Source organism: Rhinolophus sinicus, chromosome X (genome assembly GCF_036562045.2).
Source record: "Rhinolophus sinicus isolate RSC01 chromosome X, ASM3656204v1, whole genome shotgun sequence".
NCBI lineage: Eukaryota > Metazoa > Chordata > Mammalia > Chiroptera > Rhinolophidae > Rhinolophus > Rhinolophus sinicus.
Genome location: NC_133768.1, coordinates 12296858 through 12321480, shown reverse-complemented (window position 1 = coordinate 12321480; position 24623 = coordinate 12296858). Strand labels below are relative to the sequence as shown.

The 24623-nt window shown below is 44.8% G+C and overlaps 2 protein-coding genes across 2 annotated transcripts in view; both read right to left on the bottom strand.

The window, feature by feature from the left end:
- Positions 1-8875: 8875 nt before the first annotated feature.
- Positions 8876-10258, bottom strand: MAGEB17 (MAGE family member B17). The gene is given in 2 exon segments (XM_019746248.2): positions 8876-9772; positions 9775-10258. Coding segments are annotated over 2 exon segments (666 nt in total). The 5' UTR covers positions 9881-10258; the 3' UTR covers positions 8876-9212.
- Positions 10259-15349: 5091 nt separating this feature from the next.
- GRPR (gastrin releasing peptide receptor) overlaps positions 15350-24623 on the bottom strand; it is a 34123-nt gene continuing 24849 nt past the window's right edge. Inside the window, exons 2-3 of the mRNA XM_019746253.2 lie at positions 23693-24044; positions 15350-22140 (exon numbers count right to left, since the gene is read on the bottom strand). Of these exons, the coding sequence (XP_019601812.1) occupies positions 21751-22140; positions 23693-24044 (742 nt within the window). The 3' untranslated portion in view covers positions 15350-21750. The remainder of the gene's footprint in view (positions 22141-23692; positions 24045-24623) is intronic.

Genomic DNA, 24623 nt, shown 5'->3' with positions numbered 1-24623 from the left:
TGTTTTAATGGGAATGCTTCTAGCATTTTCTCATAAATCATAGTACTGATTTTGTATTACATCCTATCATAAGAAAACAAATTAATCAATTTCTATTTTATTAATAGTTCATTTAAAATTATGAATAGATATTTAATTTATCAAATGCCTTCTCTGATTCTACAAAATATTGTAGGTTCTTTTCCTTTGATTTGTTAACCTTCCAATCTCCAGCTTACTTAGTCTTCCATACAAGTTTTTACAGTTCCACGTTTATAAGGTAGAATCAACGTTATAGTCTCTAAGAAATTAACTTCCAGCCCCCACTGTTGCCCAGTTTATAATCATAGTTTTAGCTGCCAGCTTAAATATAATGTCCCTAGTCTGTTCCACTCTTCCCCTGGATAGTGAGTTCCCTGAGAAAGACTTCCTGCGTCATTTTATCTTTATTTATCATCCGCTGGGATTCTATTCTCTAACATCCACATTCCTAAGGCTACTGCCGGCTTCTCATCCACTAATTCACTAATTTCCACTATTCATGGTGGGAAATGCTTCACTATGAGTATTTGCTCCTCTTTTGGAAAGCAGTTTATTTGAGGTGACTTTGTATCGTATTTCCCATCATTCCTTTCCTTGTATGCTTCCAGGTAAGGGATGACCACAAGGGAAAGTTGCATGAGATTTAGAAGTTTAGAAGTCAAGCAGTAGCTCTGTTTAGCAGCTATATTTATAACTCCGCTGTAGAGTGCCAGGCAAGTTGTCACTGATCCCGCTGTCTCACCTTGTCAGCAGGGGGCAGTACCTGGACCCAAAGCTCATCCAGCTCCTGACAGGTCCCCTCCTTAGAGCTGTGCATTGCCATGGCAAAGCCAGCTCCCCCTGAAGGTTACCCACGGTATTGAGACGGGAGATGTAAGAGACAGATGCATGTTCCAGTGTGTCTTTGCTTTCATCTATGCCCAGCTCACCTCCGACTGTCCTTCTGGCTGAACTATAGTAACTTCTGGCTCAACTCTAAACACAGAGAAAACAGCCTTACATGAACTGCTCTGCCATCTCCACAATAAACCCTATAATAAATTCCTCACTCTACATCATTGTCGTTTCTCCTTCTCTGTCGAACCCTACCTAATTGATTCCATTTTTCTTCCTAGAAGTTATTTCACCTCTTCTCATGAATGGCTTCAGGAAATCTGCTGGTACAATATTATTTGGTACAGAATCATTGAAATTTTATACATTTTATGCCATAAGTTAAACATTAATATTAAAATGTGATGGAATCATCTTGAGGAAAATCTGTTTATTTTTCAAGTGCTAGTGAATTCTTTTTTTCTGAAGGAAAGTGGTCTCTTGAATGGAAGCTACTGAAATTGTTGGCGATGTATATTGATTCAGCAACTCTACTAATCAGATTTCAGTTAATTTACTACCGGTGCATGGCTGTCCTGGAAGGCCCTTGGTCAAATTCCCTCCTGTGGGAGTTTAAATTGTCCTGAATTGCCCTGATTTGTCCTAATACTCAATATGCAATTAGTAATTTTTTCACTTCTGTGAGAAACAGGACTGGAAATTTGGAAATTGCGACATTTTTCCTTGTACTTAACTTAAATCACACCATGTGCATGTCCCCGAAGACATGTTCTTATATGTACTGCAATGAATAAAATATGTACTACTTAAATATTTCTGTGAAAGTTTTCTCTTAACCCAGAGATTGTACCAGCTTGCTGTAGTGGTGTCATTTTTTCATTAGAGAGGGACTTAACAATTAGACCTTCCTCTCATGAGGCAATAGAATTGCATTTGGGTGAGACTGTGGCACATATTTTGTGCCACCTATACTCTCTGAGGAATTTATCCTCTCATGGGTAAGACCCTCTGGGTTCATCAATTCCCGGCATGTCTCAACCTTAGCACTAGACACACTTGGGGCCAGATAATTCTTTGTTGTGAGGGACTATTTACTAGCATCCCAGGCCTCTTCCCTCTAGATCCCACCCTGAGTTGTGATAAACAAAACTGTCTCCAGAAATTGCCAAATGTACTCCAGGGGGCAGTGTCAGCCTTGGTTGAAAACCACTGAGAGTTTCGATTCAGACACACTTGGACATAGGTTGGGGGAAGAAGAAATCTCACAAGTGGAGGGCTTAAGTCATGGTGGGCACAATCTGAATACTGCGTAATGTTGCTTGGGGAAGAGAAAAAGGAGGCTGTAGGAATTCCATAGGGGCCCCTATGCCAAGTCAATGCTGTGATCTTCATTTCTGCTAAGTGAGATGGGCGAAAATGGAGTGGGATGCCATCTTTTCTTAAGTACTGGCATATACATGATTCTTTCTGTCTCAGCTTCCCAGGGGAATAAAGAAGTTGAGCCTGAGGGTTGCTAGTTATATTCATTGACTATGTGACAGGCGTTACAATACAAAAGTAACCAGTTTCAATGCAATTGTACAAAAAACAATTGCCTTTGGATTTCGGTTTCCAGTAACAGGACAGGCAACATTTCCAGATTGACCCTCCTGTTGAAAACAACATATGGAAAGACCATCAACCTCATTAGTAAATAGGGAAATGCAAGATCAAACCATAATGAGACATCACTACACATAAAATGAACTGGACAAAAATTAAAAAGTGGAAATTTTCAAACATTGGTGAAAGATATAGATCAACCTATTCTCTTCCACTGTGGTGAAAATTAGTACCACCAATTTGGAAAGAGCTAGGCAGCACCTAGTAAAATTGCACGTGTGCGTGCCCTGTGACCCAGTAATTCTACTACTAGATATGACACTTAGAAAACCCCTTTCACAGGTGAAGCAGGAGATATGCACAAAATTTTTCACAGCAGCATTAAACAATTCAAATATTAACCAAAATAAAGTGGATAAATCCATTGTGGTATATGTATACATTGGAATTCTCATTGCTATACAGCAGTGAGAATGAAAAACTAGAACTACATGCTTTGACAGGAGTATCACAAACGTCATAGAGAGCAAAGAAAGCAAGTCATAGATGACGACCTACAATGTAGTTCCATTTATATCAAGTTCAAAAGCAGGCAAAACTGAACAAAGGATTGGATTGTTTAGGGATACATTCAAAGTTGGGAAAAAGAAAAGTAAGAAAAGAAGTAACAAAATTCAGAATAGTGGTTAACTCTGGAGTAGGGTCTTAGCTTGAGCTACTATAAGAAATTGCCATAGACTGGGTGGCTTAAACAACAAACATTTATTTCTTATAGTTCTAGAGGCTGGGAGGTCCAAGATCAAGGTGCCTGCAGATTCTTTTGTTGGTGAAGGCCCTCTTCCTGGCTTATTAATATTATTGTTTTTTAGATTTTTTTTTTTTTTGCGGGGGGGAAGGGGAACAGGACTCCACTGGGGAACAGTATGTACTTCCAGGACTTTTTCCAAGTGAAGCTGTTGTCCTTTCAATCTTAGTTGTGGAGGGTGCAGCTCAGCTCCAGGTCCAGTTGCCGTTGTTAGTTGCAGGGGGCGCAGCCCACCATCCCTTGCGGGACTCGAGGAATTGAACTGGCAACCTTGTGGTTGAGAGCCCACTGGCCCATGTGGGAATTGAACTGGTAGCCTTCGGCGTTAGGACCAGGGAGCTCCAACCGCCTGAGCCACTGGGCCGCCCCTCTTCCTGGCTTATTGATGGCTGTCTTCTCATTATGTCCTAACAAGGTGGAGAGAAAGAGAGGGCCAGCTGTCTTCCTCTTCTTATAAGGACACTAATCCCATCATAGGGGCTCTACCCTCATGACCTAATTACCTCCCTGAAGGTCCCACCTCCAAACACCATGACATTAGGGCTTCAAGGTATGAATTTTGGGGGGACAGAATTATTCAGTCATAGCAGGTAGGAAGGGGTATACCCATTGGGGAAAGATCACAGGGTTACTGAGACATTGGCAATATTCTATGTCTTAATCTACGTGTAAGTACATAGATGTTCAATAATTATTCTCTAGGCTCTACATACATATTTGATATGCTTTTGTGTATGCAATATATATTTCAGGGTGAAAAAAGGAGGGATGATATCAAAATCCTTCTGGATAATCTCAGCGTATTGATGTCCTGACATTTTGGACTCTTGTTTATTATGAAAGAAACAAAATTAACCTTAACCCAGAAAAGAAAGACATGCCTAATTTTGGTTTTCCCGGTTAGTCTTGTGGTTAAGGGTTCTCGTTCCTCGGAGAATCTAAATACCAAAGGATACTAAGATACTTTATCCCTAACCTGTTGGCCCACACGAGAGGGAGAAGAAGTCTTGTTCACCTGTCTATTGACTGTGCAGAAAGACAACCTGCCTGGAGCCTGCTGCCTCCCCAGTAAATGCACAGAAAATTGAATGAAGGGGCCCAGGGAGGACATGTGGGGCGAGAGACTCCTTCTGCCCTAGAGGGCCTTCTCTATCTTCCCCACCTCCTCGTCCTGTCCCAACCCAAAGTTCCTACTCACAGCTTCACCCTTTTACAAGTTCTTCTCAGATCTCACTTTGAAGCAAACTCTCCCATTCTCCTCCCAATCGTATTTCTCAGTTTTCATTTGCCCGTTCTTGAGTATTTGCATACGTTGATCAAATTTACTTCTCTTTGCCACTTTTTTGGTGCATATTGGGTTGATTTAAAGAGTGATATGATGAGTATTTCATTGGAAAAGAAAAGAAATTTCATAATGTGTCTACTTTACCTGGCCCCAAAACACTGACTTAAGGGGACTTCACTCTAGTGAATACTGACATAAAAATAGTCCCATCAGCCTGGGAGGAATTTGTCGCTTCCCCATCTTTGCTCTTAGCACCTTCTAAGATCCTGTGTGTGAATCCTACAGAAAGCAGTGGTGGTAGATGGAGCTCTTTGGGGCCCCTGGAGTGCGCTGTGTGACTTGACATCATGCTTGCTCTAGGGAATATGCCCGAAAGATGGAGAGCAGGAGGACAGGACACTTCCCCTGTGGCAGGGGCCTGAGAACCCCTGAGACCTGGTCCTCACCTCGGGCCTGGAGGCATTTTTTACTGCTAGAGAGTTTACTCTTCTGTCCCCGAGACAGGATGATCGTGCTTAGGGACAGCAGGCAGGAGTGCGGCAGGAGGACCCTGTGGAGGAAACTGCCGTGCACCTTAGGCTGCAGTCTGTCAGCCCTGCATGGGGCCGCCTGGAGTGACAGCAGGGGCTGGCAGTGGGGAGCCTCTCTTCTGGGGTGGGGGCCTCTCAGTTTATGGTCAGCACCATCATATCAACTGTTGGCTGGGCCTGGGCCCCTCCCCTCTGCTGTGCTGAAGTTGACACCTAAAACCTGGCCCTCATCTCCCTGGGATCCCCTAAGAGAAAGAGAGGGGACAACTCACCCCATCACCCCTGCCACGGGCCATCCAGGGCTAACAGCTCCGAGGGGCTCTGTCTGTTCTGGGCTTGTTGGGACTTCCCTACCGACCTGAGTCCACCGGCCTCTGAACAAGGCCCTCACCTTCCTGCTTCCCAAGAGGGGGAGTTGAGTGCACCACATCTGGCTCCCCCTGCCTGGGGCTCCCAGTACTGACGACAGGGGTGGGACTATGGATGGCCCCCCTTTTGGAGAGCGGTCCCCTGGTTAGCATTCAGGTTCCTTACCTAGACTGCAGTTAGGACCCAGGTCTCCTCTCTTGGCAGAATTGGGACCAAGCCTTAGACTAAAGCCTTCCCCTCCCTGAGACCGTCTGGGCAGAAGTTATGTCATAGCTCTGTCTGCCCGTCCAGGGCTGAGAGAGGGTACGACACTGGGTGGTCCCCTTGCTGATGGGCAGAGTGATCACTTCAGTCCACATTCAGGGTCCCCACCTAGAAATTTGACCAGTCCTGGAACTCGACCCTCCATTTTCAGGGTCTGTGACCCTCAGGCCAAGTTCCCACCTTCTGGATTCCCCAAAAAGAAAGTCCAGGAGAGCCACATGCATCCAAGGCTCTAGGGGCCTCTGAGGGCTGACAGCAGGCACAGGACTGTGTGGGACCCCATTGATATGAATCAAAGCCTGGGACTCCTCCCTCTACTGATCTTGGACCTCCAGCTTCATACCAGGGCCCTCACCTCCCTGAGTCCCTAGGATGGTGGGCGAGTTTCATCCGGCTACCCCTGCCTCAGGCCCCCTGTTCCCGGAGAGGTCCTCTCATTAGTACTCAGTGTCTTCTCCTGGACACCAGTTAGAGCCCAAACTCCTCCCTCTGTGAAATTGGGATGCCCCTTACAGCAAGGCCTTTGTTTTCCTGTGACTCTCCGGGCAAAAATGAAGGGCTCCTGAGTTGAAGGACTACTCTAGGCATTTTAGGGGTAAGCTCACATGGGGCGTTGTGCGAAGCTCTCTGCTGGTGGGGATCCCCTCATGTCACTCAGAGTCCTAACCTTGACTCCTGTTAATTCCTGGGTTTCCACCTCTCCAGAACTGAGGTCGCCTAACTAGACAGAAGCCCTCCTTTTCTTGTGACCCTCGGGCAGAAATAAGGCGGCTCCTAAACCTGACAACTCTTCCTTGGGCCTCCTGGGGGTTGGGGCATGTGTGGGGATTTGTGGGTCTCACTGTGTTCTGGAGTGGGTGGTTCCCTCACTCCTCATTCACGATCCTCACCTTGACACCTGAGCACTGTGGTGTAAGGCTCATTCTTGGAACACCACCCTCAGCAGACCTGAAGCTGCTCCCCTCAGATCAAGATCCTAACCTCCAGGGACCACCGCGTTGGACGTCAGTGTCAGCCAGAGCCAGCCACAACTGCTCCAAACCTGCAAGAGCAGAAAGCCAGGGCAGGACTCCACCGGACCCCACTGTTCTGGCTGGGACCCTCTTTCTGGGCCCTCACCTTGAAGTCCATCAGAGGCTCGCACTCCCTCTGCTGACCTGGGGTCACCCTCCTGAGACCAATACTCTCGGTTCCTAAGAACCTGCAGGACAAGAGGATGGTCAGCCCTGCTTGGGGCCCCATAGGCCTGAGGGCAGCTACAGGTTAGTCACTGTGAAACCATCTATGTTCCAGGGTCTTCATCTCCTCAGCCTTCCTACATAGGGACCCACATCTTGGCTCCTGCCTCCTAGATTAAAGGTTTCTTGGGAAATGCTACATCCGTGCAAGCTCGAGTAGTTTTCCTACTGCAAACCTTGCAGATAAGATCAGTGTCACAGGAGTGATGCCAGATGGGGAAGCTATAGCTCCAGGCAGCGTGCCCAGGGCAGGTGGTGGGCTGTCAGAGAAAAGCCAGGTGATCCATTCCTTCTCTTCACCAACCAGACTTAGCCTCTTATGCAGCTTTGATTCTAATAGATTGGTTTTCTACAAGGCGGTGGTGGAGACGCATGCTTTTGTGAGCCCGTCTTTTGAGGTGATCTGATGTTGTGCGTGTAGATGATTGTATTGTTACCAAATATTATCCTCTTTATTTATACCACCCATTTACTTTGATATTTTTTTGTTGCTCTGGCTATGTACCCAAACCACTAGTTAGTACACAGAGCCCTCTTTTTACTGTCTGAGAAACATCCTGGAGTACTGAAAGGACATGTGAATTATGACACACAGTATCTGCGACGGGCTGCAAGGAGTGGGTAGTGTGGACTGCAAACAAATTCAGACCATGGATTTAGAACTGGCTCTGCCACTAACCAGCTAGTGACAGGTCATTAGCAGAGTCCACGAGCCTCAGGTTCTTTCAGCAGGTTTGCTAAACCCTGTGTTCTAGGACTGGTGGATATATGGAATGTATGTTGTAAACCCAGCACAGTGCCTGGCAGGTACTGACAGTTTTAAAATGGTAGTTACTAGCAGAATTATTTTGACCTCAGACTATACCATATACCACAGTGGGATATTTTTTTTTTTTCTAATCGAGGAGGAGTCAGAGAACATGCAATGTTCTAGGACAAAAAAAGCCCAAATCAGCCTAAATGCTGCTTAGTAAATAAAACTAAGTAATATTTCCCCATTAGATGATCATTCATTTGATGTGGGCATGAGGTAGATTTCCCCAGTTAGATACACGGTGGAGCTACTACAGGTGAGCAAAGGACCACAACCACCCTCCCCCCTGCAAGCTGCCCTGGCATTTACCCATCCCCATTTTCATTCATTCCACCATCACCAAAGATCTAGACATTAATTACAGTTTACCACATCACATAGAAGAGTGCCACATTTGGGTTCCCTTTTAATGGAATGGTCTAGATGTACCCCCTAGGCCAGGACAATGTGGGCCAGCCCAGTGGCTGCTGAATTTAATTTCAGGAACTGTGAAGAGCAGGTTTCCATTGCAGGCATAGTCTCTCCACTCTGAGACCCACCACCATCTGACAGTCTGGTCCCTGCTCACCATTTTATCAGACTCATCTAACCCCTGGTGCAGCCAAATTTAAAATTCCCCCAACGGAGGTACCGGCAGTGTCCCACCTTCCCAACCTGCACTTTCTGTTGCACTGCTCCTGCCTGGAAACTCCTCCCTCCTTACCCTTCCGTTTATTGGCCTTCAGGGTTGGGTGTGGACCACACCCTGCTCCTTGTATGAAAGCTTCTCCTGGGCTCTAAAATGTTATTGGCAGGGGTTGGGTCTTCGTTGTCTCCACATCCCCAGAACTAGCATGATGCTTTAGAAAGAGGAGGCACTCAATTCGTGTTTGGGGAACAAAAGAGACAATGGCCAAGAGTTCTAATTTATAACAATTTAATTTCTCCTACATTCTTGAATAAGCTAAGCAAATGCTTCTACATAGCTTTTAATTTTACCAAAAGAGGGAGTAAAAGGAATAAGAAAAACCAAGAAGTAACCATCTTTTACTTATTCCCCCCCCCCCCCCCCCACTATTTCGTTATCCTAACTCTTTCAGTGTGGGCTTCTTTCACATTTTAAAAAAAAATTGTATCCAGTGCTCTGTTTTCTGGTACTGGACCACAATAAAAGACGCAGGTGTTTTCAATTTGTTTTACAAAATACAAAACCATTACTCTCAAACTTGATAAACAGCAATAAATGTGTGAGCCATGTTATTCATAAAGTTAGATTCTGAATCTAAATAAACTTTTTTAAAAGGAACACATTGGAAAAATAAGGGGAAAAGGTAAACCTGGAAGTTACTTATGAAAACAGGAACACAAAGAAAAGATACACTATGCTTTCTGCATCCCCACCTTGCCCCTCTACTACTTAGAAGCTTGACAGCCCGTTTTAATTTCAAGGTGAAGACTGCCTCACACTTCACTAGCGCTGGGAAGAGATGCCAGACGTGGCCCTGGAGCGGACCCTGGCTGCAGCTCTGGCCAGGGCTTGTTCTTCCTCATCTCTCAAAGCTTCCTCACAGCGGGCCTGGAAGGCACTCGGGACTGTATCATTGACTTTGGCCCAGAACTCCAGCACTTTCATCTTGGTGGTCTCAGCGTGGGCTCTTGGGCCCCACAGGAACTCGTAGCATGGAGGATCACTGCTGGGCACCTAGCGGTACTCCAGGTATTTTTGCTGCACCAAATCTTTGTTGATGAGCTTTCTGGGCTCCCCAAAGATGAAGTGCTTCCTCCCAGCATAGATGCCCATCATATTCAGGAATTCCCACTTCTCCTCCTCAGTGGCGCAGTTGTCATTCAAGAAAATCACGCCTAGGAGAGGCATCAGGAGCCCATTCTTGGAAAAGTCCATGCCATCGCTCAGACTCGCTTCGTTGGGAAGGTCCAGTTTGTTGACAAGGCTATAAGAGTGATTGCTGGGGTCGACTTCCTTTAGGTCAAGGCCAAAAACCAGCTCCATGCGCTCAGTGGTTCTCCTGGGATCTCAGGGAAGTGCTTCTTGTACTTCTTGTTGATAATCTTCAGCATTTCTGCCTTTGTAATGGGCTCTTTCATTTTATACTTGTGCAGCAGAACCTGTACCAACATGCCTACTTTCCTGGTCAGAGGATCTTTGCCAGTGCTCTCCGAGGAGGCCGGAGCCTGGGAAGAACTTGGACTTTCCTCCCCTTGCGTCTTGGCACCTTCACCAGAACTTGCACAGGAAATCGTTGCAACAGGAGAACTGGTGGCTGGGGCTCACTGAGACTGCTGGAGAGTGCCTGCAGCAGGGGAGCTGGGTGGAGTACACCCAGACACAGGTGAGGGGGACTCTTCTTCCCCAGCTGGAGGGGTCTGAGCACCCTCAAGACCCTCGTCCTCACCTCGGGCCTGGTGGTGTTTCTCACGAGCACGGCGCTTACTTTTCTGGCCACGAGGCATGACTGTTGTTAGGGACAGCAGGTGGGAGTGTGACAGGAAGGCACGTGATGCAGGCACCTGGAGGAGGAAGATAATAGTGTGAGTCCCCTCCACAGGGAGATGCCATTGTGGCTTCAAGAACACCTCTCTGAAAGTGTCCTTGAGGACACTCTCCAGGACCCCACAGGGCTCCTGTTCTCCTGGTCTCCTTATGACCCTGTGCAGGTATTAGACTGCCCCTCAGGCTGCAGCCTGATAGCCCTGCCTGGGACCACTCCTCTCCTCACACCTAGACCCTCACTTCTCTGTTCCTCTCTGAGACAACCCCTCAGCCCCCCAGGAAATGAGGAGTCACCTCGCCCTTAAAGCTTTGCCCTTGGCTTTCTGGGAAACAACAGAGGTGAGACTTTATGCAGCCACCTCTGTTCTGGAGTGGTTGTTCCCCCTCATTCCTCATACAGGATTTTAACCTTCACTCCCAACAGGGCCTGGGGCTCCCCTCTCTGCTGAACTCGGTCAGCCAATCTTTAAACCAAGGCCTGCATCTACTGAAACTCTGCAAGCTGAAGTCAGGGGCCATCTGAATCTGTCAGCTCTGCCCTGGGCCTCCCAGGGGTGGAACTTGGTGCAGCTCTCTCCATTGGGGGGTTGATTGGTCCTCATGTTCTCACTGAGGATCTTCATGTTGACACCTGACCAGTCCTGGAGCTCCCCTTTCAGTAGATATGAGCCCACGCCCTTCACACCAAGGTCCTTGATTAAATGAAACCTCAGAGTTGGGAGTTCAGGGTAAGGCACATCCGGCTAAGGCTGTTTGGGGCCTACAAGGCCTGAGAACAGGGGTGAGACTCTATAGGATCCCACAGTTCCCCACTGGTCATTAGCTCAGTCCTCACTCTGGATTCTGACTGGCTCCAGGTAGGACTTCCAACTCCTCACTGAGGAGTTAACCAGGTCAAGAGAGGAAGCTGGGGCACACCATATCTGTGGGTGTCCTTTAGGACACTTCTCAGAGCTGAGGGCAAGGGCAGGGCTTTGGTTGGCCCCCATTTTTGGGGGACAAAGTCCTCACTCTGGACTCCTGTTAAGGCCTAGGTCTCTTCCCTCTGCAGAAATGGGATCACCCCCTTAGGCCAAAGCCCTCTTCTCCCTAGAAACTTCCAAGCAGAAGTCAGCCCCACAGCTCTGCCAGGACCTCCCAGAGTTGGGGAGAGGAGGGCACTGGGTGGTAATGCATCAATTCATATTCAGGGTCTCCACCTTTGTACCTGACCAGTGCTGGAACTCCATCCTACACTGTGCCCCCTCAGACCAAGGTCCTCACCTCCTCAGTGAGAAAGTCAGGGGGAGCCATATCTGGCCAACACTGTACAGGACCTCCAAGGGCTGACTGCCAAAGCTGTATGGGGTCTGCAAGGGCTAAGAGCAGGGGCGGGACTGTGTGGGACCCCACTGATATGTATCAAAGCCTGGGACTCCTCTCTCTACTGATCTGCGTCCGTCAGCCTCCCACCCAAAGCCCCACTTGCCTTAGTCACTAGAGAGGAAGAACCGGTGCACTGTGTCTGCCTACACCTGCCTGGCGCTCCCAGTCCTGGTTGCCCTCCGCCCCTTTTGGGAAAGAGGTCCCCTCCTTAGCACTCAGGGTCTCACCAGGACTCTCGTTAGGGCCCAGGTTTCCTCCTTCAATAGAACTGTGGCCTCCCCATGTAGACCAAGGCCCTTCTTTCCGTGATGCGCTCCACACACAAGCCCAATAATTGTACTGCCTCCCAGTGCTGACGCTAGGACAGGACTTTGTGGGGTTCCCTTGGTGATGGGCAGGATGGCCACTTCAGCAAACATTCAGGGTTCTTAGTTCGTTAACTGACCAGTCCTGGAATTCCACTCGCCAACGACCCGACCGGCGGTTACGTCACAGACCAAGGCGGAAGTCAGAGTGAGCCACATCCGGCCAAGGGGTCTCTGAGGACTGTTAGCAGGGGCGGTTCTATGGCACTAAGCCTGGGACTCTTTCCTCCACTGACTTGAGTCCACCAATCTCACACCCTCCCTGAGTCCCTAGAAGGGAAACTCGGGGTGTATCACATCTAACTACCCCTGCCTCGGACTTCCAAACCTGACCGGCAGGGGTAGAGCTCTGAGCAACTTCGTTTTTTGCGCAGAGGTCTTTTCTTTAGTATTCAGGGTCCTCACCTGAACTCCAGCTAGGTCTCAAACTCCTCCCTCTGCATAACTGGGGCTGGTCCCTTCCTCCCCAGGCTGTCCCCTACTGAGACCCTCCAGGAAGAAATGAGGAGCCCCTGAATGGACCGTTCTGCTCAGTTTAGACTAAGAGCAGAGCGCAGGGAATGTGTGACCCTCTCTGCTGGAGGGGTTCCCTCATATCACAAGGTCCTCACCTTTGCTCCTGTCAATTCCTGGTTCTCCTTACTTTGAAGAATTAGGGCTAACTCTCACTACCCTGTTTCCCTGAAAATAAGACCTAGCCGGACAATCAGCTCTAATGCGTCTTTTGGAGCAAAAATTAATATAAGACCCAGTCTTATCTTACTATAAGACTGGGTCTATAATATAATATAATATAATATAATATAATATAATATAATATAATATAATATAATATATAATATAATTATAATTATAATTATAATTATAATTATAATTATAATTATAATATAATATATATAATATAATATAGTGTAATACCAGGTCTTACATTAAATTTTGCTCCAAAAGATGCATCAGAGCTGATTGTCCGGCTAGGTTTTATTTTTGGGGAAACACGGCAGACCGATGCTTTCCTCTCCCTGAGGCCCAGCAGGTGGCAATGAGGGGGCTCCTCAACTTAACAACTCTGCCTGGGACTCCCGAGTCGTGGGGGCGGGGGGTTACTTCATGGTGCCTCCTCTGTTTGAATGTGGGGAATTCCCTCATTCCTCCCTAACATTCATCACCTTGGCACCTGAGTAGTCCAGGGACTCCACTCTCAGAGGACCTGAGGCTGCACCCCTCAGATCAAGGCCCTCGCTATCTGGGACTACAGAATTAGAAGTCAGTGTGAGCCAGATCCAGCCACAACTGTTCCAGACCTCTAATGGTAGACAGCCGGGGCAAGACGCCGCAGGACCCCCTGTTCTGGCTGGGTCCTTCCATCATTCCTCTTTCTGGGTCCTTACCTTGAAGTCCATCAGAGGCTCACACCCCCTCTACTGACCTGGGGTCACCCTCCTCTCAGTTCCTGAGAACCCTGAAGTATAACTGAGGGGACTCAGCCTCACAGGACTCCCTGGCACCGTATAGGTCTTGGAGAAGCCACAGGCTGGTCTCTGAAGGTTGTCTATACTGTGGAGTGTTCACCTCCCCAGTCTCTTATGTGGGGTCCTCATTTTGGCTCCTGTCTCCTTGATTAAATTCTTCCTGGGAAGTGCCATAGCCCTTCAAACTCTTGAGCAGTTTTCCAACTGTAAACTTTGCTTCCTTGTTCTGGAGTTGTGAGAGAAGAGGAAGCTGTAGCTAGAGGCAAGAGGCCCAGGACAGGTGGCGGGGCTGTCAGAGAAAAAGCCAGCTGACCCATTGCTTCTCTTCACCAACCAGACAGCCTCTTATGCAACTTTAGTTCTAATCTACTAACTTTCTACAGGGAAGGGGCAGAGCCTCAAGATTCTGTGAGCCCTTTTCTTTTGAGGTGATCCGACATTGCATGTGTAGGTGATCACATGGTCATCAAATATGATCTCTTTTTTCTTTATTCGTACTCCTTATTTACTTTGGTATTCTTCTTGCTCTGGCTGTGTATTCCAATCTAGTACTTAGTACATAGTCTTTCTTCTTATTGCCTGAGGCACATTTTAGAGTAGGGAGATGAAAAGTGAATTAAGAGATACAAGGCTGGGATGAGTGAGAAAGTGTGGGAGTAGTTTTGTTTTAAATAAGCCATTCTTGGGGGCTGTGTATGAGAAAGTTTACTTTTGTCTCTGCATGTTTTTCATTAGCATGTTTCCTAATTCAAATGAATCCTTATGTTGTGGACTGAATATTTGTGTCCCCTCACCCTCAAATTCATATGTTGAAATCCTAGCCCCCAAGGTGATGGTATTAGGAGGTGGGCGCCTTTGGGAGGTGATTAGGTCATGAGGGTGGGGTCCTGATGAATGGAATCAGTGCCCTTATAAAAGCAGTCCCCAAAAGCTCCCTTGCCCCTTAGGCTGTGTGTGGACACACTGAGAACGTGCCATTTCTGAACCAGGAAGCAGGCTCTCACCAGACCCTGAATCTGCTTGTACCTTGATCTTGGACTTTTCAGAGTCCAGAACTGTGAGAAATAAAATTTTGGTTTTTGTAAGCTATCCAGTCAATGGTAATTTTGTTACAGTAGCCTGAACAGACTAAGACACCTTATAACAAGTTTGACCATCCACAGGGATGTGCATTAAGGAGCTCTTCAAAAGCTCACCGGTCTGTATTTACAGGTCAGGGAACCCTGGTTACTTTCACTCATGTCTGGAGGAGACACAATTTTTTAATAATGGTGAATTATGTAAACATTAGCTGGTACTATTAATTATGGTGCTTTCCTACAGTTTGGATTTGCAAGTTGGGCAGCTGCCTGTTACAGACACTGACCTCTATTCAGGTGCTTGCACTTTATTAACCTTCTCAAGATGCTCACCCGCCCACAGCATGGTAGAAGAGAATCATGTCCAACTGGAAAATTAGTCCTGACGTAGGAATGCATTTTCACTGTTGATGAGTGACTCTGTGCACTGCAAATGGAAATTGTTTGACAGTTCTATTTGGAATGATAAATAAGGTAAATATTAATATATGTCTAAAAGGTAGAATTGATAACTTTTCACTGAATACCTTTCTATGCTTTCAATTTTGAGCCATGAGAATGGCTTACTTATTCAAAAGTTAAATACACATTTTAAAAGTTTAATAAAACAAAACTCTAGTGTTCTGAGGAATTACCCAGGGTGCTTGTTTTAAACTAGATTTTTAGGCCACACTCCTAGGTGTCCCAAGTCAATAGGAAATTGGGGAATCTGCATTTTTGCAACAAGCAGCCTAGGTGATTCTGATGTAAATGGTTCTGGAAGCAAGGAGCTGTAGGGCATAGGCCACAGACTACATTCATGCAACAGCTATATTTTATTGAACACTGAATACATGCATCTGTCCATTTCATAAATTATGCTTTATTATATTAAGAAATAAAACACATTTCTTATCTTCTACGACTTGAATATTCAGCTTACTACACTGGATTTGACTTGATGTCATACAGACCATGTACAATGTGATAGAAGCATTGTAAACATTTCTTGAAAAATAAGAATACAATGAACACACTTCATAGATAGAATTTTCCATGGTCACACAGTTAAGGTCGCACATTTAAAAGGATCTGCATCATTCATATTATATTGTGAATTTCTTATAAATAATTCATTAGTCTAAGGAGTCTAGGCAAAGCCAAGCCATGACATTATTTATACTAAGTATCACACCTGGAACTTGTTCTGAGTTATTTAACACACAGCACATTTTTAATGCAATAAATATTTACAGTTAATAGTAACAAGTACAATTATAATTTACAAAATATGGGCCTAATGTTTAAAACAAAACAGAACATGACATTAAACAAGTTTGTGCCATGTATTTTTACAACTCACTGAATTGACCATTTCAACAAATTTACTACCCACAACCTTGCTGATTTGGATACAAAAAAGGTCATGTTTGAATCAGTTAAACCAGATTACAGAAAAAATTTTTTTTTAAAGAAAATCAGTTTTACTTTCTTAATGTTGTACATTATCAATATCGATAGCTAAAACTGAAGCAATGTGATGAAAATTTTGGATTCACAACAGGCCCAAATTATATAATGTAACTTGAACACTGAAATCCTGAGTTATACCAAAATTTTCAAGCTTGTTTGGGAATTAATGAGGTGTTGAATGTGTGAGGTTTTACTGTCCATTAAAATGATCCTTTTAAAAGATCATAAAATTATCTGAGTCTTTCCATATTATTATACGGCTCTGGGAGTGAATTTGAAATTGGCAAAAAAAAAAAAAAGGAAAATAATCTTATCTTCCAGAATGCGAGCTCAGAGACGGCCGAGAGATAGTGATGTTTGGGTTTGTGACAGGGCACTTTGGGCTGGGCACTCAGAGACCTAAGTCCAAACCTGAGCTCATGGTTTGGCCTCTTAGTCCAGGAGAGATTTTTGTTAGAGACTATTCAGGTAGCCTGGGTCTCCAGGCTCTAGGAAATCATCCCCTGTCATATCTTACTCGTTGGGGAGGAGAAGCAGGGGAGTAAATGGTTCCACCTCTTCCTGACTCCTTTTCTCCAACTAATTCTGATTCAAAGGGTCCCTGGACGGAGTGTTTTCACTTGGGTCCTCTCTGCACCTCTACACAAGGTTGTTTTCTCCTTGGTTAGTCACAAACGGGGGCGGAGGGCGGGGGGCGGAATCTTCCCAGGGCTTCTGTTGGCAACTGAATTGTGTCTCTGGAGGCAACTTAGCTAAGGGATTTCCTTGTCCACTGACTTTGTGCTGCATTTCAGACTCTGCCTGCCGTGAGTCCTTAACTTAGGTGTTTAGAAACATCTTCGATGACGTTTGTGAATATTCTTCAGCTTTCTCACTAGTTCAAGCCTTAGGTCAAAATCTAAAGTAGGAACTTAAAGAGCTCCAGGTCCACATTAAAAAGCTCTGCCAATTCAACTGTGCCATGTGACCTTGGGATCGTGAAGTAATCTCCCTGGGTCTCAGCTTCATCATTTGAACACTTTTTAAGGTGCTTGTGAAGATGAATAGCGATGTGCTTGGCACAGCATTTAGCACATCACTGGTGCTGGGTGAAGCTGAGCCCCTTCCTTCCAGCACATCTAGAGCCACAGAACTTCATTCAGGTTTCCCACAAATATGGTGTGTTCTGTGGCTTGTGTTCTTGCTCCCAAGGGTCCCATCCTTCTTATCTTAGCTTTCTAATTCACTGTGATGCAGAGAGCTGTTCCCGCTGGTAGGCTTCTCCTGGGGCAACCAACAACAACACCGTTCGCTCCCTTGTGCCAAGTTAAACAGACTCGCTTTGGGGGCGACAGACTATCCTGTAAACTGAGGCAGCAATGATCAGCTCTGTTCTTCAATATCACAGAACGAGCCATGAGAATGAATGCAATCAAATCAAGTTGAACCATATGAAATCACCATTTCGTAGTCAAATAGGATCCATTATCAGCAGTTTCAGATGTTTCAGCCTCATAGTTTCATGGGCTTTTTAATCTAATAATAGGTGATCACTAGTAAATGTCATTTGCAAATTTCCATGGTCAGTGATGTAAAGCAGCTCTTTGGCCAGCAGGGAAGGCTTGGATTAGATGAGACAATGAGTAGTAAAACGCTTTATAGACCATGAACACTAGTTAAATGCAAGGTCTTTTTTTCAATTAATCATGGACATGTAATATTTTAACTCAGGGGTTCTTAAACTTTTTAAACATTTAGATAAATTCCACTGCATGCATTTCTAACATGAAATTTCACGAGAACAGTCTGCTTGCAATGTGCTATTTGTTGCCTGCTCTGGATATATTCAGCTGGAGTTAATGCTCAGCCCCCACCTAAAAAAGCGTGTCTTTAAAGGCCAAAGTTATGGTAAGAGATTGCTTGATATTAAATTTGTTGTGTTAGTGTTTGGCCGGGGGGTGGTGGTGGGGGGGGAGGGAAGGGGGATTGGGGATCAAGGTGGGGGCTGAGAGGAATGACCAGCCAGTTACAGAATAAAATAGAGCTTGCTAAGGCTTGGTTTCATTGAATAGCTCACACAAATGCTGGTCCCAGGAGAGGGAATAATTCCTTTGTTTTTAGCTGTTAACCCATTTCATGAAAATTCAGCCCAAACTTAGACAAATGTGCAAAATGTGCCCATTCCTCCCAGAAACCCAGGGGTAATTTTAAGCTACTGTCTAACAATGGCACTTCCTGGTGTGGATGTGGAGGGCACAAATGGCAAGAAGCTTTGCATCCCTCCCAGCTCATCATGGCCCAAGTGCATGCTGTTTATTCTACTCTCATACAGTCAGGTTCCCAGGGTGATGGTCTCTATCTGGCTTCCAGGACAAGTGACTTAGCTACCCTTTAGTCCCAGATTGAGGATGTCATTCAACTTGTAGTCCCCATACAAAGCTAATCTCTATTACTAGAAGCCATTTGGTGCATAGATTTCGAAACCAATAACCAACTGCCACTTTGGGCATAAACGAAGAGTTCCTAACTTAAGTATGCCCACGTCCTATGGTCAAGTTCATTTATGTTTGTTCAGTGTGCATTTTCCTAATAAGCTGAGCTTGGTTCATGTGATGCAGACTCTCAACTGTTTATTTATCATCTAAGGGTTCTCCATCCTTCAAGATGAAACCAAATTGTTTGTGGGGCAAACCAGGAAATCCAGGACTTGTTAATGAGGCAGAAGGCCCGCCTCGGTAAGGGAGTGAGGGCAGCCAGAAGAACAGGGCGTCGCCATCCCCATTTATGGGGAATCATCAAATCAACCACAGGGAGGGGCCTTGTCCACGCCAAGCTGGGAGGATCATCTGTGGAATATCACTCCTACCAGCAGCTGCACCTACGCTGCCAGCAGCAGTCATTGGTGAGAAGACTGCTTTGTTTATTGCTTAATCTATCACTATTGAACTGCCTGCCTCAGGGAGGCTCAATTTAAGATAGATTGAAAGGTAGTATCTGTCAATTGAATAAACACAGATGGGTTTCCACAGCAAAAATTGATTTTTTTCCCCTCGCCAAAGATATAAATGTTAAACGTGATTATCTTTGGAAGCCAGGCGTGAAATGTCTTAGCTCCAAGCCTCTGCCACTCTCCATCCACCCTAGCAGAGAGCTGATATGACATAAGGGTGGCGGTCCCTTTCCCTGTGATTTTGATTGTTGAGGTGAAATAAAAATTTGACTTCCCTAGAGAAGGGTCCAGCAAAGTCAAGCCAGTTAGGTTTGAGTCAATCCATCAGTTGATTCACGCAATAGTTTTACCAGTTTGAGATCACTGGCTGACAAAGGCCTCCTCCCACCCTTTCATTTAAGAATGCCAAAGAGGTGATATGATTTGCCTAAGGACACACAGCTAGACCTAAACTTCAATCTCCTCACTCTTTCTCTGGAAGCTAGGGAGGAGATCAGACACAATCCATGCCATGATGTGAACTGAAGGAAACACTAAGATGAGTCCTACTCCTAAAATGTCTTTGGAAGCAGGTAGATCAGAGGTGCTTGAACAAGTCATGCTAGGTACTCAGAATGCTACATACCTTAGCAACTAACTAGATGTGGAGTCACACTCAAGAGTTTTGAAGAAAGCTAAGGGTAAAATTGTGGAGCAGTGGTTGGAGATAATAGGAACATGGAGGTTGAAGAAGGGTGAATAGCAAGAGTGCCCTTTATATAATGAGGACATTGAGCGATATGTTTTGTTATATCTCTTTCAGCTCTAATTCCAAAATATAACAAGCTAATGGGACATCATTCATACAAATTATTCCAACAAGCCCCTGGAAGCGATAGAACAGTCCATCTCCTTCCATTCCGCAAATGTGAACATGAGTGTGGAATGGTGGTTAAAAGATTTGCCAAGAGGAGTTGTTGCAGAGGTAGCAGAAGTGGGGTAACTGTGAGCAGGTGGGCTCCATAAATGCTTTAGAATGAGACACAATGTTGAGACTAAGAGGGTTTTAGCAATAGAAGGGACCTTCTATCTCTCATTCTAGAGACGAAAAAAAGAGCCTAGAGAAGGGAAATTGATAGCCAAGCTCCTATAGCTAGAGACAGAATTGGAATGTTAAGCTAAAAATCTTGATTCTTTCAGCTATACTATCTGTCTGGCTTTTCAAACTGTCCAATGTAGTTGTGGACCACGGGGAAAGCAGGTGTGTCCAGTATATAAGTGCATGCAGCAGACAGAAGTTGCACTTCCCTCCAGCTAGTGCAACTGTAAACAGATCTTTACAACTGTCTAGGTCCTAACTTCTAAGGCTCTGCAGACAGGGAGCACTTCCTTCTATCAAGAGACAAAAATCTTTTAATATGTGCCATGTGGAAAAGAGAGTTGACTGTTCTATTTCACCTAGAGAAAACCAGAACTAAAATGGTCTTAGGATATTAGAGATACACATTAGGGCACATTTGCAAAATTTGGATTTATCTGAAAGTGGGTTAACATGTTTGCAATCTGTCCAATTAGACTGTCCTTGAGTCAAAAACAAAAACAAAAACTTGATTCAGGTTTTCAAAGTAAGATAGTCAAATCCTTTTACTCACTTAGAAAAAGAAAATTATTTAAGTCCAGTATTTTTCTGCACATGGGTTGTTTTGTAAATACTCTTAAGTAGAAACATAATATATCTGTAGCTCTTCTTAAAGCTAAGCCTCCCGTAACTTTGTTATACATAGTCAGATAGAAATACATGTTCGTTAAATTGTATTAATTTCCTCCCACAGACTTCTGGTAAAGCATGTGTTAAATGTGAACATGTTTCTATTTTCACTCAGATATGATCCTTTTTTCCTCCTATGAAACTACTGTTTCAATGTAGCAGATTACAGCCAAATCTAAGTAAGTATATTTGACTGAAAACCTGTATACCACAGATAAATACTATACTTTATGTACTTATGTACTTTATGTACGTGTGATGAATTGATAGCATGATCAATTTCCCCCCAAGGGATTTCTCTTCTATGGTAGAACTGATTACAATTGGGTAACAGCAAAAAGAATCTCCATTAAGTTAGAATTCAAAATATGAGATATTATTCCATATCCAGTCACATGGATCTTTATATGTGTCTATGTGTTTGGTTGTGGTTTTGCCTTAAAATGATGTCTCAAGTGTTTTTTCCTATGTCCTCAGTAATATCTTTTAAAAACAATCAACACTTGGCTTTATTTTAAAGTGGCTTCCAATGTTATCACTTTGGGGGCTGTTTTTTTCTTTTATATATGGAACTCTTTCATAGGGTTGAATTTTCATATTGAGTGTCAAAAAAGTTTCTTGGTTGTGATTATAAATATTCCTGAAAATGACCCAAATCATATTTTTAAAGCACTAGCTTCTGCTTAAAGAATTAACAAGGTGAAGGCTTTCACAAAGTGGGCATTCAATGTACAAATTTTCTGCTGTATAAATCTGGTGTTCACATAGTTTCTATGACTTAATTGGCCACACTTGTATATCAGGGCTTGATGCTTAAAATAATAATTTTCTATTTGGTCCCCTTTCTAAATAAGGGCAAGTTTGCTGTACATTAGAAGAAGGATTCACAAGTTGAAATGGAAAATGTAAGCCTTGATGGGCCTTTCCAGCATAATAGTGATCCATTTGGGCCTCTCCTCAACCTGCCTTCCCCACTCATGAGCCTTCCAAAGGGTATTTAGGGGGCACATCGACAACAACAGATGCGAGGGTTCCTTACCAGCCACAAAGCAAAACCAGGAGTACCCAGGGGGGCAGGGTCAAGGGTCAATCTAGACATATCCCTCATGACAGATGTTTCTGTTGATGAGACTGAAGGTGGCTGCGGAAGGGTTGGTACTCTTAAAGGAGGTCATGCAGGTGGTACTTCTGCCGGTGCTGTGAGACCGGGTCATCAGGCCAGCCCGGCAACAGAGGAGCTGGGTGTTGAACTGCTTCCTGAAACTCTTGCTCAGCAGGTAGAGGGCAAAAGGGTTAACACAGGAGTTGGTGAAGGCCAGGAGGCGGGCACAGATGCTGGTCACGAAGTGGAGCATGGAGGTGTCCACCTGGGAGTAGTGGTAGGAGCGGTACAGGTAGATGACGTGGTTGGGGAGCCAGCAGAAGGCAAAGAGGGCCACGAACACCAGCACTGTCTTGGCAAGGCGCTTCCGGGATTCTATCTGAGGAGGGAGTCGCACATAGAGAGAGAGAGATCAAGGGACATATGGGAGGATTACAAAGACACAAAGATTCAGACAGGGACAAAGAACTAGGGAAAGAGATAAGCTTACAGAGTCACAGAAAAAGAATTCAGTAGATGGGAGAAGACAAGAGAAAATCAGAGAAAGGAGAGAAAAAGCAACAGAAATGAACAGGAAAAAAGTCAGAAACACAGAAAAGCCAGGAAGCAGAAATCCTGAGGTAGAATACAATTAGACCATGCAACTGAGAACAGATCTTTAAACAAAGTTGCAGAGTTGATTATATGCTTGAATGGATTACACACTGAAATTATAGTAAGTGCCGTCTTTTTTCTCAGGAGGGCAGCTTCCCAGCCACGTGACTTCATGGCTCCACAGTTAATAATTTCTTATTCCCTCTGAGGCTCAAAAAAAGCAGCCAGCATTGTTCTTCCTCATTGTCTAAACCAAGATAACTTGCTATTATGACCATTATTATTTTAAATCTCAAGTTACTTCTGGACTATACTATACAGAAATGTTCTTAGATGAACTGGGCTGAGTGTTTCGTTGGGCTCCCACTCCCTCTGCTACTGCAAGGGGAAGTACTTTCTCATGAAAGAATGTGGGATACAAGGGATGTTCACTATGGAGAGGTCTTTCAAGGAGGGAGACAGTATCACTGAGAACTGCTATTCTTCCCTCACTATTGAGGCCAAAAAAAAAAAAAAAAAAAGAACTTTAAAGGGTGAAGCCTACATCTGAGTCAGCTATACATTGAAATGGATGGGGGTGGGGGGTCTTTCTGCTTCCTCATCATTAATACCATGTGATCTATATTTGGACCAGAAGGCAACGAAGAGAAAGCCAGAGCCCTTGGTTTCTACCTCAGAGATGGAATTATGGGAGGTTACAGGGATGGGGAACAGTCTAACACATATGGAGGGCATCCTGCATAATTGGCAATCTTGAGCGTACATATGCTGTTTTGTAATCCTCCAACTGCCTTACAATGTAGGGGTTATTACCCTATATCATGGATAAGGGAATTGAGGCTCAGAGTAAATAAATCGTGAAACATGGATTTGAACCTAAATTAATGTGAGCCTATCTTAATCAAATTATTTCTTTTCCTTCAACCAGCCTCATTTGCCTGCCCCCTCTGCTTTGTCCCCGTGTAGAAATCCTCTTCCTATCCACACAATGTGATTGGAATTTAAAGAAGTCACATCCCTCTGAGCCTCAACATTTTTAAACAACAACACTTTTTCAGATATTTCTCAGAAAGAAACCCATATTCCAAATCCTTCAGGTTCTCAACACCTCCTAGCTTAGGTCCTTAATAAGAGAACAAGATTACAAAGAACACCTGAATTCCTGGGCTTCCATGATTCGGAGTTGGCATTTACCATCTGTATGCAGATCACCTACCTTCTCTAATTTCAGAATCAGGTGCTCTAACCACCTAAACACTGTACTTCTCAGTGGAGTCCAAAAGAAATGCAAGGGATCAAATCCCCAAGGAGGAAATGAATCAATGCTAAGCACCCACCTGCTTCTTGACGTGTATGTTCCCTTCAACAGGCAGGTTGTAAGCACTCTGGATCAGGTTTTTGGCAATGAAGTAGTAGTAGACAGAGATGATCGACAGTGGGATGATGTAGAATATCAAGAAGGAAGCCATGGAGTGGATTTTGGGGTGCAGCTCATTGGAGTGTGGGTATGGGGCGCAGCTAATGAAGGTCTGGTTGGTGCTTTCCTCATGGAAAGGATGTAGATCAGAAAACACAGCTTCTGGGATGGCCAGAAGCATGGAGATGACCCAGATCAATGCTGCTTTGAGGCAAATCTTCCTCAGGGCATGAGACGCCTGGATATCCATTGGCCGGACGATCGCTTTGTACCTGGGGCAGAAAAGAGGGAACGTCCTGTGTAAGTTGCCTAATATTATCATGGATACCAGGGCCAGGGCTAGGGTGAGGCAAACAAGGCAAGCGGGGTGCAGTAGTTAAGGAAGTGCTCACTCTCAGGTTCATGCAAGTGCTGACTCTAAGCACACAACCCTAAAAGTGAGTGCCTCCTTAAATGTTGCACCCCAAGCACCTCACTCACCTTATCCCAGTCCCGCCCATGTAGGACGCCATCCCCTTTCTCCAGTAGCAACGTTCTGCCCACATTCTCTCTTGATTTTAAGATTCTCAGTAAAACTGAAGCTCCTTTCATTTTTCTTCTTAAATTATAATAACAAAGCACATTTAAAGAAGGATACAGAGACAAGAAGGTTTTTCTGTTTTGTTTTGTTTTGTTTTTGGCAAAGCCTTCATTTTGAGTATTGAAATGCAGCAGTTTGGGGAACCGTAAGTCACTGAATATTTATATCTGCCTTTTCTCTTTTTTCAAAGGATATAGAACAAATAGCCTGCTGAAAAAGTTATACACAGGAGCACTCCTATAATTATCAAATTAACCTTTCCCCTGCTTTC